General features: G+C 34.5%; 1 protein-coding gene across 6 annotated transcripts in view; it reads right to left on the bottom strand.

Moving 5' to 3' along the window:
- ATRNL1 (attractin like 1) overlaps positions 1 to 22093 on the bottom strand; it is a 574237-nt gene that overhangs the window by 302209 nt on the left and 249935 nt on the right. For all 6 annotated transcript variants that reach the window (XM_074831353.1, XM_074831351.1, XM_074831356.1 and 3 more), the window contains exon 25: positions 5883 to 5944. In XM_074831353.1, the coding sequence (XP_074687454.1) occupies positions 5883 to 5944 (62 nt within the window). The remainder of the gene's footprint in view (positions 1 to 5882; positions 5945 to 22093) is intronic.

Raw genomic sequence — 22093 nt, 5'->3', positions numbered from 1 at the left:
CTGTCACCCAAACCTTCACTCTACAACTCCCCTCTGCACTTAAGCAACTGCAGAACTTGTTTCTAGCTATTATGAACTGAGAAGAAATTGGGATTAAGCACTTCACCAAGCACAATGAACAGCTCTCACTGTATTTGATACATACAGGATGTGAGAAGTTAAAAATTTTAACTATACCTACTGGAAGGAAGGAAAAGCCCATATCTCCTATATATAACACAAGTATATCAGCCATCTTCAGATACAAGCTGAGCAACTATTTTGTACTTTAAGGAACAGTGTATGTTGAAATCAAAATACAGCAAGCACTAGTACACTCACGTGCATTTCCAAATGACTCAAAGGATGAACACAGAAAGAAAAAAAAACAGGAATGAAACAATGGAAAACAGTTCTGTTCACCAAGGGATTAAATGACACATCAGTTGTTTTGAAGAGCAACTGATCCAGTGATACTGGGGAATCTCCTTTGCCTGCAGGCCAACAACAAGTGACTGCCTTCTCAGAAAATACGAATATATCAAATAACTCTACAGTGATGACAAAGTTTCTGGGTGATTTAGAGAGCGGAAGACACAAAGCTACATACATTCCACAATTCAAAACAAACATTTTTTGAAAAAAAACAAGTCATATTGCCCACTGCAGTATAGACATGCTTGTCCCAGTGGAACTCAAACAACTATTTGCTTCTAAGTGAGGTGAAAACGGTTTAATGCATCACTAAGTAAAAATCAATTTTATTCTAGCCCCAAATGTAAAATCCATTTCGCTAAGATAACTTGATTTTCATGTTTCCAGAAAATATTCTAATTTAGATCTATAAGACTTCTTCATTTTCTGAGAACCCAGCCATGGTGGACATGACCTGATCCTGACACACTGCATTTTGTCTTTCTTATGGAGATAAATATTCAATCTCATAAACATAACCATGCCAAAACCTAGCATTAATTTATCATCCATTATTTTTAAAACAACAAACACAAACCCAGGCAGACACACCAAGGGATAACAGTAAAAAGAAGGAGTTCACCCATTGCGAATTTACACCAAGAATGGCAGATTCAGGTCCTGAAGCTCATGGGAGCTCTGATACAATGCGCTGAAATGCCGCCGTCTACTCCCACTGCGTGAAATGCAACTGAAGTGACTGTTCTGAGATTTTGGCACACAATCATACACATATGGGGCTGATAAATCTGGTTCTTCAGTATCTGCTACAATTCCTATTGTAGCTCATGCTACTCATCCTCATGCCAAACCAAATGCCCACCCCTTCTTCCTGCAATAAACACTAAGTATATTTTAAATATTGTTTTCTCTTACTTGTAGTGCTCACAGAAAGATTTATCAGAAAGAATGTACCCCTGATCCTAAATGACCATAATTTTCATAGAATTTCTGAAAGCATACACACAAGAAGGATTTTCAAACTTTTAAAGTATCCATATTTCTTAATACTGCTCTACTTATTACAAATTGGAAATTCTGTAATTAATAGTACTAAGGAGAGATATTATAAAAGTGACTAAAATGCACCGTTACAGCCAGTCATAAAATCCACCAGTTGGCAGCTCCACCCCAAGAGCCAAACCAGAGGCAATGGCGGGAATCGTTCTGAGATCATAAAGAAGATGTACGCTCAGAGAAAGTCCCTGATTAGTTAGTGGTTGATATTACGTATTTGAAGCAGGCTTTAAAAAAATAGTTATGACAGTAGCAGTTGCATATCATTAACTATCACAAAAATACTAATAGCTTACCTATTGATTTTATGTTTGCCTGGTTTTTGATTATGAGACAAAACTGCATTTCTTACCAGAACTCCTGATTCAGATTCTTGATACAAATAGTTTTTCCAAGAAATGCATGAGCACTGTTATAAATTCTTAACCATAATTTTATTTAAAAGCAGGTTTAGAAATCAAGAGCTTCTTGGCTCTCAGTTCTGGATTTATTCAAATGATATGTAATAAAAGCTAACAAATATTGAACATTGTCAAATTTTATGCATGATAGAATACGATCTAAAGAAAAAAATGAATGTTTTCGGAAACTAAAGATACTTCATTACCCATTATTAAATGCCTAAAATGTCCTGGCTACCTATTCAGCTAAAACAATATATTCATGTAAGGTTTGAAAACACTGAAAACTCCTTTATCACTTACAGTTTGGAAAAAAAGCCAGGCTTTAGATTATTGAGTGTTTTACTGGTCAGGGTAATACAGGAAGAGACTTTCTTTAACTGTGGGGACTGCATTTCTTCAGTATAAGAAGTAAGATCACTCATATTTGCTGCCTGTGAAATTTTCTAATAAGATCTGTACTGCTTCAAAGCAGGTGGAAAAAAAACAAGTCACACACTTCTCAATTTGTGTGACGGCTAAAAGTCTTCAAGGCATGAGCTAAAAAGCATTGACTAAAGCAACACAGATGCCACAGCTTCTATAAAACTGTTAGGAACCTGCTACTACTCTTATATATCTGATTGCATTTCTACTCTTAGAGAAAAGTTTACTGAATCAGTAGATACAATGAAATCTTCCAGAATAAAAAGAATTAAATTAAATAGGGGTTCTTTTTTTCACTATGAGTAACATGGTCTGGAGCACTATAGTTTCTGTAATATTATTTTTTCAAAAGAATTTGTATTTCTATAACTTTTCTGTTCCAGGATGTACAACAGTATCTTGGTAGATCAAGCATTACCTACAGATCTAATCATAGCTTTTGCTCTTTATTATGTATAGTTTTGAATAAATTCCTTACAAAAGAATACTTTTTAAATAGCTGATCTTGATACATTGGGAAAATTCTAAGAATGTTTGTTGTTTTGATGTTTTTGATTCAAGCAGTAAAAAATGCATCTCATCTTTTACTCGGAAACACCCTATATAGGAACAGTTTTAAACTATATATTTGAATGGTTGTTAAAAAAAATGCTATTGTCAAATAAGCCTATTTGCTGGTTTGGTTAGGCCACCAGAGTGAACAGGGTTATACCATGTGCTCAGAAATATGAAAAATATAATACTAGATGAGAGAAATGCAAATGCATGTTTATCAAAGCAGGTTGAAACAAGTTTTGTTATCAAGCACATTCAAATTTGTCTTTCAACACAATTATTTTCTCTGTCAATAATGCTAGCAAACATGACCTGTGTTATTACCGTTTCCAGCATAACTTGTCACTGTTTTAATATACCACATTTCCATCCAGAAAAAAAACCCTTTTTTAACACTATTAACCGCTTTGGAGAGGATGTATTGCTATCTTCCTTGGGTATGACTAACTGTCCACTATTGGGGAAAAAAAAAAAAAAAATTATTTATTGCTACATCTTCCTATCAGCAACATTCTGCAGCTTGTTTAGACTAGTGATCCTGTAGAACCAACATCCAATTTAATAACTACTGAAAGTTTTAATGGTGTCTAGACTGGAAACTTTTCAGTCTAAATGTCTCAGTCATTTTTTTGAAGGACACACATAGTATTTTTCCTACATTTATTTACAATACATTGTAACTACTAATCCAGTGACAAACAACCTGACAGTTTCTTCTTTGGATCATTCACATGGACTGACCATTTGCTAGCTCTGATGTCAGTGAGGATGTTATACTCGCAGCAGTTACAAGTCGGAGTATTGCTGTGACATTATGCATGATTATTTTGGTTCTGTGATAAGAAAATAAATGGATTTCTAACACCTTTGAAAACTCCATGCCTCTGCACATAACATTGGAAAAAAAGCCTCACAGAAGGTACTGGTTTGTGTCTTGGAAAGTGCCAGTTAGACAAGCAATAGGTCTGGGCTAATCTTCCTAGCAGAGTTAATCAACTTGGGAACAGAGTGCAATCAAATAACTTTTTTCATGCAGCCATTTCATTCAGAACAATTCAAGCTTCTTCCTTTTATTTTTCCCTTCCTCTCCTTTCCCTTTTCTTCTCAAGTTCTGCTTTGCAAACTGGGAATCTACTGTGTGTAATTTTTTCTGTTTCTATTTTTTTCTTAGAAACACAGTATGAGAGCACCAGCTCCTAGACATCCTGCCTATGTCTACAGGCACCTTAATACCAATTCAGTTGTAGAAGAATACCATACAAACTTACATCAAGATTTTAAAATCTATTTTGATGAACACTATTTCTCATCATAACCGTCTAACCTTAGCATGATTTATACGTGTCTTTGGAGGGTGCCCTGTCATTAATTTTTATGACTTGCTTGGATTACTGAAATGCACTACTCACAGCATTTCCTGACTTCTGTACATATTTCTGCAACTAGGTTCCTAAGGTTGATCATTAGCGCTATGCTGCAGATAGCTGCAAACCTCTATTGAACTGAATGCCAGCTGAAAGCCTTGGTTATACAATTAGACTGGGGCTGAGTCAAAAGCAGTGGTAGCATAGCTGCCAGCTATCCTACAACCCTTCTCTCTGTAAGGGGGATTACATTGGCCTTGGCTTCCAATTAGCTTACTGTTCAGGCAGAGAGATCTCTTCTTTCATCAAGATCATGGTGAGTTTGTATTTACCCAGAACAAACCACATCAGATAGACAATCCCACCAAGAGAGCTAATGCAGTGTATCTACAGAGATGGCTTCACCATCAAAGAGTCTATAGCTCACCTTTTCTAAGTCTGCCTCAGGGCACAGAACAGAAACAAACTGCTTTTAGTCTACCTCTACTATTTGTCACAGGATCCCTTTGTTTTATCATACTTGAACAGATTTTGCTTTCTTCTGTAGGAGTTTGTTCTCTTAAGGTTTGCATGAGCATCATCATTTTTTAGATCTTGCTGTCTTTCCAGAAAAAAACAAAATAAAACAAAACAACAATAATCAAACACCAAAAACCCAGAACACTACTAGACTGACTTTTTGCCAATCAGCATTTTATTGCTCTGTTTGTGGTGAATGAGGAGAAATAGGATGCTTTGCATCGGCTACTAAAACACTTCCCCTTAGCCAATGCACTGGGTACAGAAGACTTCAGTGTCTGCTCATTTCTGCCCCCTTCCAGGCAACAGAAATTAACAGAAGTTGATCTGTTCACAGCACTTAAGGGTCTGATTCTTCAAGTACAGTTCCTCAGAGCACAGTGATTAAAGCAGACAGAAAAGCTGTGCTGTGAACTTGTGAAATAAATGCATGGCAGATCTAGAAATACAGAAAGTCTGACGAACATAGTTGTCGGTCTCTGTTCACATTTTGCAAATACTTCATGGTTATTGGGGAGTATCTTCACAGCAAGATTTCAAAGCACTGTAACTCATCTGTTTATATTCAAGCTTGTGACATTTTATAAGACAGCTAACTTTTAAGAAGTCTTTCAGTGAAGTTTTGTTCAGAACCTAGAATAGCTGTCCATTTGCAGTTGAAGCAATTCCTGCCTTGCTTCCACAACCAAATCTTATGTATCACCTACTGCCTTTCACAATTAATCTCTAACTCCTGAAAGCATTAGTAGTGATTTGGGGTGCTTTATTAAAAATAGCAAGCTATTGAACAGAACCATCATTTTTAATAATTCTTTGAAAGAGTTTACAAAAAAAAAAATCACACACACATAAATTACTAGCTTAAGTCAGTATAGCTGGTTTCTCTTAATCACTGAAATATACAGTACATATCTAGCTAATCTTTATGAAGTAAATGTGAAGACTGTACCACCAAATACATGAAAGATGCCAGCAGCTGCCTGTAGCTACAGGGCAATGGCCTGGATCCTCCACTGGGGCAAATTAGAGAACACAGTTTTAAGGTGTCCTTGCAGGCATTTCTTAAGATTAAAAAGCTGGTTAAGATATATGTTTGATGGAAAAGAATCAGCATGATTTCAGTCAGAAGACAGAAAAAGCAATTTACCTGAAGAAGGTGACAAAGAACTGCACCAGATCCATGATAGTATTGTGCTGTGAGAAGGCAATCTGCAAATAAAACAGAAGTAAATTACAACATTTTCAGAGTCAACAGCTCTTTTTAGGCTGGGCCTTTATGACTGCACAGATGGTTAGTTTCAAGTGTAATTTCAGTCTAGTGTGCACACACCTGCATTTACCATGAAGTGAGATGAGCAACTAACCCCAAATCTTTACCTGTGTCAAAATACAATGGCATATAGTCTTTCTATCAAAGTAAAGTTAATAAAAGTATCCACATAAAACTTGCTTGATATAAACAATGACAACATGCAAAATACTAAGAAATCATATTAACATGAATTCTCTTCTTTACAGTCAACTGTTTTAAATATCACCATTTTCCATTTTAATTGTAACAATGAAACAAGGTTTTAGAAATGACAAAAACCATCTTGTGCTTAAAATTAATACATTTAAACTATTTTAATTACATAGTATTAAAAGGAATGCATATGTTAATTTAAAAAAAAAAAAAAAACAGATAAATCTGCTGCATAATAAAACAGTTTCAAAGCAAATTACTTTAAAGACAAAGTAACAAATATTCTTTTCAGCTACATTTTTACAGCCTCACCAGAACATGCATTAGTTCAACTCTTTATTGTAATTTTTCACAAAGATTTAATAATTATCTCTAAGACAGCATATACACACATACACACATTCGCACTTGCATGAAATAGAGCCTATAATTATTATAATTACTTTTTGCTAACATTAAGAACTGTACTTAATATTTAAGTTATATCCTCAAATATCCTTAAGTCCCTGTCTTTGTCAGTGTTTCATTGTGTATAATTATCAAACTGAAGATATACAGAATGTTCGACTTTGAATTGCACAAAGTGTTTATCTAACTATACTCCCAGCCTGTTACAATAATTGTTTCTAGAGGTCTTTGTGCATTTAAGATCTGATCTTGACTAGTAATTACAAAAAATTACTCTGATTCCCTTTCACAGCTAACTTTTGAACTTCTGACATGGCAACTCATGATAATCAAGAATTCATTTTTTTATTATTTTTTTATTTTTGGGGAAAGCTATAACATAAACTTTAGTATTATAATGGTGTTAATGTGCCTGATACTGCATCATTACAGGAATAAGTATAGGGGGCACCATTATGCAAACACACCTCTAAAATGTAGGAGCTCTGGAATTTGGTACAGAAAGCAGAGATTTCAGATTTCTCAGCCCAAATTATCAGGAAAGATACTTGATAAATGAATCAGAATATCATTTAGTGTACTAGACTCCTTGAGTGCTATCATCCATCTCCTCTCTAGAGAGGAAATCTAAATGTGCCTAAGCTTAAGCAGAACACTGTGTTTGGATCAGGACAAAACCTACATTCTGGCCTGGGAGACCGTGGAAAGACAAGAAGCTGAAGAGAGAAAGAACTCTCTGACTCACTACTGAAGTTTAATCTAGAAATGTTTTCCCATTTGTCTAATATAAGCAGAAATTTTAAATTCTAAGAAACTTTAACTTAGTTTACTGTCATGATGAATACTGTATAAAAATGAAGAGAGATTAGGGAACAAAAGTGTGACAAAATTGGAAGAGAAATTACAGAGTGGACAAAATTGTCAAAGTATCTGTTAATGCCAAAGTAACTTTTATTTTGCATAGAAAAGATAAAATCTGAAAAAAGATCTGAAGATTCCTTTGGCCCAATATAAACTGCATCCCAAGCATAAACAATTGTTTAAGAATACCTTGTGTGAAAAACAAAAAGCTTTCTATATTCAATCTTTATTTTAAATGCAGGCTGGATTCCCTTCAAATAATATTTACTATTCAGATTAACTTCTGCCTTTTCCAGAATGTTTTTCACAAGTACAATACTTCAGGAGATGAACAGAGAGAAAAAAACCATGCCAGTTCCAACAGAGTTCACCTTTTGTGACCTGTTAAAAACCTGTTTGTTGAAGGAGCATTTATAGTTTGCATTACTTCAATTATTTTCATTCAAGGTGTCAGCATTCATTAGCAGCATCTGTTACTGTAGAAACAACTACAGTCAAGGGAAAGTCATGCAATCAAAAACCACAACCTGATCACAACATATCAGGAAAGTTTTACCTCAATTTTTTCTAAGAAACTGTAGTGCCTTTATTTCTCTTTTTCAACACACAGCAAATATGAAGCAGATTTACAAAAAAAAAATAATTTATATGCCTATTGATAATTAAATGGTTTGCATAACCCTAAACTCAAGATGGGATAGATCATTTTTGCGCAAAAACAGACCCCAAAGGAATGATTTTACATCTTCCACCTTCTATTAATCAAATCACCTACTTAAGACAATTGCAACGTTCTTTTGCTGGAGTTCAAGTTTGCAAACCTATGGAAGAACTTCTATCTGTAAAACTTATTTGTTTGGTTTTATGGCATATTCTTGAAAGTACTCATACTTTAGAGCAAAACCACAATAAAATATAAAGTTCCATCCCACAAGTAATTTCAGATGTTAATCAAACGGTATGTTCTAATGATTAGAGTTCGTGTTTAAAAGATGAACTACAGTATTTTCTGAAGAAACAGTACCATGCATCTTAGACTAATTTCAACAAAGAATATTAATAAAAACGATATATATTTTAATTGTAAGTAGATCATGAAGAAGCAAGTAAATGTTCTGAATCTAAGACTGACACAAAGAACCATAATACAATTAGAAAGATTTATTTCCATGGGATTTTCCTCTAGATATGAACATATTGTCATTTTTCTTGTGTCTACACAGACAAGGGACAAGACAAGGAAAATTCTTTCAACCCCAGATTTTCGCTTTGGACTTAAAGATACCAGAGATGAATATCTCTTTTGTTAATTTGTATCATGCCTAAGTAGCTCTCAGTTTCACCAAAATGTCTAATAAGCCTATGGATCCCACAAATAGTACCTCTATTTTCTCTTATAAATGAAGACCAAGATAAATATCGTCTGCATCATTTCTTATGGAATAGAATCACCAAGTGCCATGTGGAAAATAATTTTCTATGGCATAGGATAGCCTCTATGAGTGAACACAGAATTTCCAGCATAAAACTATTTCCCTTAAAGAAAGAGGAATAACAGCTCGGCTTTACACAGCTTAATACTGAAAAATGGAAGTAGGATTACTTATAGTACTATAAAACATTACTTGAAATACAATTTCTGTTGCAGATGCTAATTCTTTCATTCACCAGCATCAGATTTCTAAAAGAGAAGTTAAGACTGACATCAATATGGTAGCTGCAGATATAGCTATAGATGCAGATATATTTCAGTAGCTGTCCATGATCTATGCTTCTCTTCAAAGGCAAGTTTACAGACAGCTGTCATGTTACTGAACAGTCTTCTCACCCTTACAGAAACCACTAGAAAACTTCTCATCAACTATAACGGTTGAAGTGCTTTTCCCTATTTGGCTTGGGTTAAAAGCTTTCAGTGACTTTATGATCCAAGGCTGTTACAGATAAATTGTTGCTTTGCAACATAAATAATGACAGTTTTTTCAGAAATCTAAAAAAGGATGTTTATTTTTCTAAAATACTCTGCCACTGACAGCAAAGAAAAACAAATTAATTAGAAAATTTAAGGTTAATCAGAGTTTTTATTTTCACAATAAAGACATCCAAAACTGTACCCCAAACAAAAAAGAACCATATTCTGAAGGCTTCAAGATATGCAACAAAATCTTTAGTCTGATTTTATAACACTACTCAATTTTATTTTCCTTAGAAGTTGGTTACAGTATTGGAATATCCCTTGAATGCAACCAAGGCCTTTTGATTTATAGCTGACGTAAAGTTTTGTCATTTGCTGCTAAAAAACTACTAACAGATGATTATTAGATTATCAAGATATAGTAAATTTGATGAAATAAAAACATTACAGGGCTTAGAAATTCCTAGCTTTGTACTCCAGTAAGACAAAGTCTAATCTCAATACTTGGTTCACAGAAAAACCTAGAAGTTGTTTGAGCTTTCCGTTAGATTTTTGCATTTAAAAAAAAAATAATTGTGAGACACCATCAAGAACGAAAGCTGTCCTGTAATTAGAGGATTCCCACTTTGAGAAATGTGACAAAAGATTAATTTTTGTGGGGTAGTTTGGAATTTTCTAATGGTGGTGAAACTCCAGCTATGAGGATCTATGATAACAAGAAAGAGTGTATGCATCAATTTTTTTTTCCCCGCAAGATAAAAATTAGTCCAGTTCTTGAGCATGCAAGCTCTTTTTGATGCTCAGAACAGAGGACTTCAAACAAAAATAGAAGTTGGGAAGACTGCTCATTTTAGTATATTAGATCATATATTATATCTTGTGTGGTTTTCTTTTGTGGAGTAGAGGAGATAAGTGAGGGAGGAAGAAGAGTTTATAAGGTAGGCAAGTTGCAACAAAAAAGAGAGAGGGATAGTTTATAACCTGTGAAACACAAAGAGATAATCATGTGTGAGGAAACTATAACGTGACATAAAACTGATGCTTCCGCTAAAGCCAAGGCTTTTTCTATCCTAGACTCAAGGTTCATCTTCTAAAGTAGTTGTGAGGAGCAGGACCTAGGCAAAAGAACTGCAGTGACTGTTTTATGAAAAATGCTCTATAATTAAACTCTGAGCAATTGCTTTCAACTTGGATTTAGCTTTGAAGTCTGATGCTTCTGTATCAGACATGAAGAAGGACTTGTGTGTCTGAAAGTTTGTCTAACTTTTCCAGGTATCCAGCTGGCTTAGTAAAAGATACAAATTTCTATCTACAAAACCCATCTTGCCATTTGAACTTAGGGAAAAGTGTTATCAGAGGTGGTTTTTCTATCAATATTTCTGATTAGATTTTTATCTGGATGAACTAAAATATTAAAAAAATAATTTCGATGTACATTCTTATAGTGCATTACATTTGTATTCCATTAGATCAAAGTAATACCAACTTACTGAATAAATGTAAATACATTCTGAAATCCACAGTCATAAAAACTCAAAGACAGAATGAAAAGATCCAAAGCAAAATGTGTCATATATATGTTCCAGATCACAGTCTTAAGAGATAGAAAGTTATACAAAGAAAAAGCTGATAGCTCATAAGTGAGCTGTGGTGATTGCTCCAACAAGCATTACTGATCAGCCTATCTTTTTTCTCTGCCATGTTCAAGTCTTTGAAAATGTAAGGTTTTTTAAAAAACAAACAAACAAACATAAAACCCTAAGAAAGCACTTAAGATCCTTACATCATGTGACCCAATTGGAAGAAAAGGCATTGTGACTGCTGACAAATCTTTTACAGCAAGTGAGGATTCAAAATTCAGATATCCAGCAGAATATCCCACAGAGTACTGCATACAAGGATGCATTGCAACCAGTATTTCAATGTATGGTATTTCTTAATTTTTGATGTTTTAGTTACATGTATGATGTAAGAAATACACTTTACATTGAACAATGATGGATGGAATAGGTCTGTTGAAATAGGAACAGCTTTTGAACACAGGGATTTTTCCAACTTTCCAAAGTTAATGCCTGCAGGAACAGAATTTTTTTTTTTTCCACTGCTCTAGATACTTCATTTCATGTTCACCTTGACTATCACAAGCAGCAATAATACAGTCCTACAGAACAATAGGTCAAGATCTGTTCCACAACAAAAATGAGACAATATTGAAAGTCTAACTTAAGGATATCTTTCATATGGAAATAGTCTGGCCTCAGAATTTAGTGTTTTAGTTTGAAAAATATAGGTGTCGAGAAGTTGTCTCTGTAATTCTAACAAAACCAATCTAGCGAAAGGAAAAAGAAAGGGAAAATTAGGCATGATAGGAGGGCACTAAATCAAAATTCCACATTTGCAGTAAACATGAACCTAATCCATGAAATGGTTCACATATTCAAATAATGTACACAAAAAGCAATTTTAATCTTTGCTCCATTTCATGACATTATCCACTAATGTAAACTTCTACCTGCTCAGGCTCTCAGACAATGAACAAATACTTCCATTAATACAATTCTTTCATCTTCCACTGTTAATAAATTCAGAATGAACAAATAAGAGAAACTAAACTAAATACATGGTAAAACTTTAGTAGATGGTCTAATTATTAAACCTGGAAGCATATTACAGCATGGTCAGACATAACCGAAACTAAACTGCCAGGACTGTGTTGATAATGTAGAATTATTACTTCCTTCAGTACCATCAAAACTGTAATTTAATTTCTTCTTGGATAAAACTATTATACACTCCCACACTAGTAGTATGTATGTGCTGAAGCAGAAGAAATGGATATTGACTGAACATAAAGACTAACATGTTTTCTTGTCCACCCTCTTTTACACTTTCTTGAGGAACACTTTTTGACTGAGGCAACTTTAGACAACAAATAGAAGACAGATGAGGAAAATATTTGTGTAGAAGGGCACATTTTTGGGTATAACATTTTTATCAGGAAAATGGGAACAATCAAATACTGTGATAATTTGGAAACAGGATGTAAAATTTAGATACACAATAATTTTCCAATTTATTATTTGTTGTATGGAGTGAAGTTTAGATATATACTGTACAGAAGCATGACTGCAGAGACCCAAGTATAAACTATTTTAAAGACATTATTATGGCCTATATAATAATTGGGTGGAAGAAAAACACTATAGATATCTTTAAACTCAGCAAATACATGATTACTGAATAATCAGTAATTATATAACAAAAGATCAGATACTCTGATTTTTTGGTTAAATATGTGTGTGTTTTTATAGAGAATGTAAAAAAATGATAATGATTGTTCTTTCACATTGGACTTTGAATATGAAAAGTGACCTGCACAAGTGAAAGGTAGATGGTAGGTCATTTTCCCAATATAAATATTTAACAGACAAAGCACAAAATGTATTTTCTTTTTGTCTGTAAAAGAAAAATTCCAAGAGAGCATGGTAAGACAAGGACAAATTCACCAATATGAATCCTCCAAATGATTTCTGTCTAAATTAGAGAAACATTAAAGACTTTCACATGGAAGCTAAAAATGCCACACATTTATTCTATTTTCCTAGAAATTGAAAAGGAAATTTTAAAGAAAATTTATCTGAATTTTGCCATGCGGAACACATGAACTCTAGTCATATGTGTGAATATAGTCAAAATTAGTCAGCTAGTTTATAATAATCAGCAGAGATAGGAAGGCACTTCATAGGTGAGTGACTCTAAAATAGATGTGGGACTCATAACATGGAATGAATTACCCTGTGGAGCTGCCATTTCTCTCTGCTAACAACACTGAGTCCATGATTAGTTTAGACTATAGATCTCATGTCAAACATAGAATATAAATAATGTTAGGTGAGATAAATTTCTCCCATAGTTTCTAAGTACTGATTGGGCATTTCTGCAGAATAACATAATGCTAAAATAGGAAAAATAAATATTTCTTCTTGCTAGGATGAAATTATCAGAGAAGCAATATGGAGCTACGCGCCTGCTGGCAGAATCCTACTGCTTTCTACTGTGTTGATGCCAGTAAAGAATTTAGTCTAATGTTGACAAACAGTCCCCCCAGATGATGAGAATTAGTGATAGCAAAACTTTCACACTGATAACATAAATAGAAAATGAAAGATAACTTAAAGAAAATCAGACTCAGAATCACAGCCTTCACATCAGGATTTGATAAACAGCTTCCAGAGATTATCACTGCATGCTGAAGTCCTGTCTCTCATGATGGCATACACTAGATTATCCAACTACCCACCCCTCTCTTTCTTGAACAACATAATAATTACAGGATATTATTTCCACTATTCAGAGTCATGAGAGGCTGAAAGACAATCTAGGTTTGTATTCAAGTGAGATGAATGACGTTCTTAAAGAAGATTATTAGAGCTGAATTTTTTCCTACCTTGTACTTTGCCTATTAAACTCAATATGCATACACCATTTTACTGCTTTATTTAATTTTGTGTGTATGTGCGCATATGAACAAATGTATACCACACAGAGGAGAAACCCTCAGTTAATAAACTACAAGAAGTGAAAGAGAGGGGAACTGTTATCTAACTTACAGTTTAACTCAGTATGCAAAAATCTTCATAATGATTAATACAGACATTATTAACAAATGAAATATTGAGTATTAAAGTCAATGAGAGAATGAAAGAAAATTAAAAGGCACAAACATGACATGTTTCAAAATTAAATTTAAAAAAAGCTGAAAAGTAATTGATGCAAAGACCTACAGTACCAGAAAGTTATTTTAGACATAAATCTTTGCTGAACTGAGTTCTTCTACAAACTGAGTGTGAAACAGCAGATTTCTAGACAGACATCATCTTCCAAAACTCTGGTTTTTAAAAGCTTGGCTAGATTAAATGGACAGGCAGGAAAATTAAATATAGAAGTGAAGGGAATGGAGTCAGGGAATTTGTCAGGCATAGTTGAATGACTAAATTCTACTACAAAGAGAAGAATTGCATGATGATATGGATTTGTTCATCAAGCTACATTAAGGAAAAGCTATTTCTGACACTTGCTAGAACTGGATTTCTTTCTGTCTCTTCAACTTTCTTGTTATGACTTATTATGACATCTTATTATGACTTGATAAATTAAAGTGGCCCACTAGGAAAGCTGCACCTGTTATGGACTGTGCTCTTTTATGTTAGCATCACAGAGTCATAGAAATGCGGACTGGAAGAAACATCTCAAGCTCATGCTGTTCAACTTCCCACTCAAAGCCAGGCTACTGTCAACACCAAATCAGGTCAACAGTGTCTTTTTCCAGATAAGTTTTGAAAACCTCCAAGGAAGAATATTCTACAGCCACTTTGGGAAACTTATTTCAATGCAGCATTGGTAATGTAATGAATTTTTTCTAATGTTCAATCTGAATCTTCCAAGGTGCAGCTTGTCACCACTTCCCCTTGTTTTACCACCTGCTACTACAGAGACTAATTTCACTTCATCATCACTGTAACTCCTCCACAAGTAATTGTAGCCTACTATTGGAGGCTCTTTGCCAGACTAAACAAGCCCAAGCTCCACACCTTCAACCTAGATTGTATGCTTCAGGACCCTAAAAATCTGTGGCACTTTTCCTGGACCCACTCAGCTTCTCAATATCCTTTCTGAACTGGGACACCAAAAATTGGGGTCTCATTCCACATGCAGCCTCACCAGAGCTGTGTAAAAGGGGATTTTCTCTTAATGAGGCCCTGTACTTAGGTACTGACTGAAGTGGAATGAGAGCATACTGTTGACGTTAGGTCACCACCCTGGTTAGGACTTTGCACTTCTTGTCAGACTTCAAGAGATTTCTATTGACCCAATCCTCAAATTTCCTAAATTCATCTTGAATCAAAGCTCTACTGTTTGACATATCAAACCCTCTCCTCTCAACATCAAGCCATCTTGGTCTTCTGATAAACAAAACATGCTTAATGTTGACATTTTTCAGTGTAAAACAGATTCTTGATGCTTTTCAGATCCTTGATGCATCTCTTTTTTTTTTTTTTTTTTAAATCTGCGGAAGCTGATACCAATAACAGTCACACTAAGGATAAACCAATGACAACTGCATGCCTGTCTTCAACTCTTAACAAAATTCCATGGTCCTCTGACCTACAGTGCTACGCTTACAATTCATGTTCAAATAAATATGTGTTCAAGTCCCTTTCTGATTCACTCCTATTCAAAAAACAATCTCCATTCTGACAATGTAATTTATATTTTTTTTCCTGTCAAACCTAAATTAGCTCAAGCACAGGCTGGTGATACTGCATCTAAAGAGCATGAGAAACTACCTGGGTGCTGCACAGTAATACCTTCATTCTCATCTAGTGTAGCATGATCGATGGGCTTGCAAAACATCAGGAATCCTTGCCCATTACAGACAATCCCATTCAACTGGCAGACTACCATGGCTCTAGGACACCATAATAAGTCAAAATTGTAAATTATATTTATTCAAAAAATAAACATAGGAAATCTCCAACTTTATACATTGTTTATTATTCCACACAAACCAGTTGGCCACACAGATTAATTTCACTCCTCAAAGTGCTGTATATTTCTGAGGAAAAATGGTTCAATAAAAAAAATATTGCATTAAAAAATAGTAACATGACTCATTTAACACAGCAACACTAAAGTGCTATCTCTTCTCTTCTCAAAAGAGAGTCTAAAAGATATATCCTCAAATGCAAAAGACCCATATCATGTTTTCATCAATGTCAAAATGGAATTAGTGGTGCAAGTTTAAACCTGCTGGTGCTGGCACACTACTATCGTATTACTCTGTCAAGCTGTGGTTAAGTTGATGAAACAATCTGGATTTCTTTCAGGGTTCTTATATCCAGGGAAATGCCTAGCCACTACCATTAAACAGCTAATTTTTAAGTCACATTTCCGTAATTATTGACGTGATGGGATGGCTATCTGAAATATGTATTTTATAGAATCCACATAGATTGTTAAACGAAAAATTTCCTAGATGATAAAGTCAGAATCACAGAGGCAGTGCTACCGTGTCAGGGTATCTTTAACTTTAAAAAGTTCTCTGATGAATCTGAGAACATTTCACTGAGGTGAAAGGGTCACTTCACAGCAGTTATCATAAGGTGCGGAGGGTAGTTCAAAAGTCTTTCCCACAAGAGAAAAAAAAAAAAAAAAACAAACTGAAATTCAAGCAATACAAAGTTCTAGAACACACTAGTCAGCAAGATCTCAGCTCTCTCTAGTGAACCTCAGACAGAGCACTGCAGGCACAGCTAGAAGAGCTGTATCTTCTTAAATTGGGCAAAAGTTTGTTAGTGTGGCTAAGGCAAATATCTGTATTGTCTGACTTGCAATAAAGCACTTCACCTACACTTGACATGCCAACCTGAAAACACCTATTCACTGACCTTTGACTTTGGCAATCCTTCTGCAACATCGTGTGCACCCACCACCAGCCTGCCATACAGCACATGTGAACCCAGACTTCTACAATAGAAGAACAGGCTGTCATGCTCCTTAGTTTGCACAATCCACAAAAGTTAGCATTGAAGCAAATCCTCTACATTTTTTTGAATGGAAATGCTCACAGACTAGGCAGAAGCAACCAGTGGAAAGTGCATGCAAATAAAAGGGGAAACAATTCTGTGGAACACAAAATGTCTTATAAAATGGAACATTTAGGTAGTCATTCCCATGTCTATTAAAATGCACCTCTGCTGGAAGTATGGTTACATTAAACCCCCCACTTGCTTCTTACAGCCTACAGGAGAAAATCAACAGTTTGGGGACAAGGCTATAGACATCTTAACTCTGTTAAGTCTGTATATCCTGCTCTTCTGATACAAGCGAGGGGTCCTGATGTTGCGGAAGGACAAGTCACAAGTGTCAAGATGTTATATTTATTTACACTTGTAGGCAGTTAATAACCTTGTACATGGCTCTACTAAAATGTATACTGTTCAAATTAGTTTAATTTACAAAGCTATCCAGACCACTTAGCATAATTGACCTTTTATTATTTATCAATATGTAACTCATCTACTGTTGTGGACTATTAAAATAAAATTCAAAAGTGATCAGATCAAATTAGAAAACAAGAAGAGCTTTTCAGGGGCAGGGAACTCCCTTACGAGTGGTTACAGAGCAACTGATTCTGGCTTTTCATCTTTAATGACCAGATTTCGATTTTACTATGAAGTAGACTGGAGTTCAGAAGGAACATTATTGTGTATAGAAATCTAAACAGTGGTACTGTACCACACCAAATGTATTTAAAGACTATCTGAGATTCAAGTTAAAATGCGTGAAAGAATTCAAAGTGAATATGTATTGGACTATTTTCTGGTTTTGAAGATACTAACAGCAGTCCTGTTTCTACAAAATGTCATATTTAAATCTAAAACCAAAATACAACCTTATTTTGTGGAGAGTGAATTATTTTGTGCGAGTGTCAGCTCACCAAAAAATGGACATAGATACCTATGCGAGGAGATACATCTATATTATACAGTTAATCTGGCAAACACAAACCTAACACCATGAAAAACACTATATTGCTCAAATTACCAGTGTTTAGATTTCAATCCTTCAGGCACATAATACAAAATCATAAGTACTGATTATAGAAACTAGAAAATAAGAAATTTTGACAGGTATTTCATACTAACTAAAGAATAAATTGTTTCAGAACTGACTGATTATTTTTTCCTCAATTTTTAAAGTAACTCAATTTTCTTTAAACATGGATTAGAAATAGGATTACTCAAAATAAGCTAAGTAAGTGTTAGTATTGCAGTATCCGGGAACTGAAATATCAGCTGAAGAAAACTGTTGTTTAATTCTTGCAGAAAACTGATTTTTAAACACAACTGTTTTTATGTACAGCATCCAGTGAGGATTTCTTAGTACACAGAAATTGCACCCCTCAAAGAAAAGCAGAATTCTCATATTCAGAGGTTTATAAACATGAAAAATGTCCTATTTTCTTTCCTGCATGGAAGATATTTTTCACCTTTCCTAAACAAACACACACACCAAACTATACCGAACTATTTGAATCACTCTAGAACCTAATATGATGGCTATGGCATTTAAATTTCATGCTTATGTGTACATGTAGAAATACATATAACAGATATAGAAAAAGCACAGCTAAAAGGGTAAGTTTTTTCAATATCCACTAAGTCTTTTTCTTCTTAAATATACAGTAGAGCTGCTTTTGTCAGACAATCTACTAGTTAACCCCCTGGTTGGTCTCCAGCCTAATAAAAATGATAATAAAATTTTTATAGGGCTACAAAAACTGAATTTTTAAAATTTATGCAATGTTTTGTTCATTTTAGAAATCAAATACTTGGTTAGAAAAGGCAAAACATGCACTGAATTTTGCATAAAGATCACGCCATTCAAAATAATGTATGTAAGACTCATTGGTGAGATGCCAAGAAAAGGGCAAAGCATTTTCTTAAACATGAAGAGAGTAATTTCCCAAAGTTTATTGTTATAAATGTAGAGCATGCTATAAAGCTGTTGGAACTGTGGAATAAAAATTTTGTATTTGCAATAGCACTTTTCTTGATTACTGTGGATTAGCATATTTATGAGGTTACTCAGCCTCAGGTTTAAACCCACAAATCAAAGGTTTATATCAGCATGGGTAATGGATTACACAGAAGTCTACGGCCTACGATATCCCAAAGGTATCCGTCTTTCAGAAGATTTATGTATATAAAACCACTTTGTAGAAATTACATTTTCTGATCTTTTGCATGGTGCTTGGTGATTCCCCTCTCTAATGTGTAAAACAACCAAAAAGCAGCATTCCCATTCAGCAGAGAAATTCCTTGATGTATCTGCTCGTTCCCCTCCTCACCTATTGATATGACCACAAAAGAGGCTTTAATTCCTTGATGTAAATAGCACTACTGCAATGAGAGTAGAAGTCATTGTGAGCATATTTGACGCAATTAAACTTTGAAAAGAGGAAGGAATCTGTATTGCAGCAGCTGTTCAGAGAACAAATACTTGAATTTTGTTCATCCTATAAACAGCACTATCATAGAATAAACCTAGAATTAAAAAAATAGTCTCACTTTTTTCTCCAGAGGTGAATGATGACTACATTATTATTAATGGTAAATACCTAATGACTTCCTTTTGGATTCGGAAAGACCAGGATTTCAGAGAGGAATGCTAAGACAAGAAATTGAAATGCTTAGTCCTACCTCTCATGAAAGACTATAACTAGCCAAAAGATAAGTCAGGAAGGTAGCTCATGCAGAACGGCTTTTTCAAGACTATGGGTGCACAAGCAAAACTTTTTTATCATTATTGTGAAATGATGACAAATGAAGACATAGAAACCTCATTAAACTGTACAGAGAAAATGTCCATCAGCTTTATTATTATTTCAGTTTCTTATTGAAGATCCACATCTAACAGTAAGAGAAACTAAGGTATGCAAAGAAGGGTATGGCTGCAGCTACATGTGTCTGCATGAGCGAAGATAAGATAATTATATTTAGAATATTATAATATATAATTTAGAATATTCAGCCTATAAAGATATGAGGAAAATTAAAATGGGTTAATTTTTCTGTATTGTATGTATATGCTACTGAAGGAAATGTGTGGGGTTTAGCATGTAAGGGATTATGTCCACTTAGCTATACAAGGGTTACAAGACTGTTCTAACAGATCTGCTGCTGAAAGAACAACAGATCACACTAATGTGAAAATACTGTTTCAAATAAAGTGGAAGTGCTTAACTGACCTAAAAAACCCTCAGCATGCTAAGAAGGAAACTATATAACATGTAAGGAAGCAAATGAGTTTAATGTTCTTCCTTGGAGAGGTGATCAAAATCCAGAAAGTGACAAGTGAGACTTTTACAAGATAAAATGAAAATTAAATGATGAGGATTAACAGAACACATTGTGATCCAATTTTGTTATGTTAATTTTACTCTCTTTCATTTAACTTTTATCCCTCATTTGAAACTCCTATTATATTGCAAGCTGTAATAAATTTTAAAAAAAGCAGAGACAACTGACAGCTCTAGATTTTACTCAACCTCATAATACATTTTGTGGAGTCAGGGTGATATATCATTGATATGTTATATATCACATCACTGACCGATAGGCTGTCAGATCCAGGAAAGTATTTATGAAAGATGCAGAGAAATGTGTAATACTAGTAAGTAGGAACTTTTGACATCGCATTTTTTAATAACTTGCAGTAATTAAGTGGGGAAAGGTGGATGAGTAACTGGCTTCCAGGCAGATTCAGAATGATGTAAGCCAAAGAGCAGAGCAGGACCTGTTCAACTGAGACCAACTTCCAAGAAACTAGGCTAGCCATGCTAGCATTTTGGCAATGACACAAAGAACTACACTAACAGGTACTGCCAACAGTCATTTCCATGAAACAACAATGTTTGTAACAAAAGCTCTATAACTGAAATATAGAAATGACAGTGTGATATACGAGATATATCACCTAGAACTCTGATCTTGAAGGCTACCTGCAAAGTTCAGAATGGGCTATTCACACCTCATGGACAACAGCAAGGCAGTTTAATTCATAAAGGCTTTAACTGTTTAGAAGAAAAAAAATATTCACAGTTGTCAGCACTGAGAGTACTTTTATTTTCACTTTTTAAAAACTGTATCTCCAAGTATATTTTCCAAAAGCTCTAATTGTTTAGTTAGGCATGTGCAAATGAACAGTAACCATTCAGATGTTGAACAGCTTTAACAAAATCCAAATCCAAAGAAAATAAACACAATTTTTCTTCTAGAGCACTTTATGCTTTCAGAAAGCAAAGGAAAATACTTCTCAAAGCCCTATATAATTATAATGCTAGCCTGAACTCTGTCGAGACATAGGTAGTGCCTTTTCCTTTCTCATGTTGAATACTTCATACCAACTTAAGGCAGAAATATTAAGATTTGCTTTTGGAGGTACTTTTCAGCTATCTAGATTCTTTTAATTTGAGTAGGAGCAGAGAGGGTGTCTGCAGAGCAGAATTTGATCCCAAAATAATGAATAACATCTTCTGACAAAACAACTGTATGAGTCAGGGCAAATATCCTGCACGAAAAAATATTCAGAAAGATAATGAATTCAGTTTCTGTTACACAGATGTGTACTTTGGAACTCTGAAACACCTCATTTGCTGTACCGAATCTATACGGCAGGGGAGTCAGGCAATGAGTAAGAAGCCTGTTTGGAAGAGTAAGTCAAGTAAAGACTGGATATATTCCAGCCTTCCTCTATGCCTCAGTAAAATAATTTCTGCCTTTAACAAGGGACATGTTTCTAAAGTGCAATACAGTAATTTCTAGGAAATGCTTTAACAAAACGTTGTTTCCTAAGAATCAAAGCTACAGAATGTAGCTCTGCCTGTCCTGCATGAACAGCTTTGGGCTTAAAGACTGATTTTAAACACACTGCATAAAAGATTAAGGGTTTTGAAAATCTAGTGCCTCCAAGATTCGTAAGAAGAGCACAAGAGAGATGGCCTTAAATATATGAGCTGAAAGGAAGACACCTACACAAGTGTACATGTTATCAGATATCACAGAAGCAAATGGAAGAAAATACTTATAAAAGCATCAATTATTCACATTAATTTTAGACCGAATGTTAGGATGAAATATCAGGTTTT

This window comes from Strix aluco, chromosome 7 (genome assembly GCF_031877795.1).
Source record: "Strix aluco isolate bStrAlu1 chromosome 7, bStrAlu1.hap1, whole genome shotgun sequence".
Classification (NCBI taxonomy): domain Eukaryota; kingdom Metazoa; phylum Chordata; class Aves; order Strigiformes; family Strigidae; genus Strix; species Strix aluco.
Note: the sequence above shows the minus strand (reverse complement) of the source record. Positions and strands in the feature narration are given on the sequence as shown.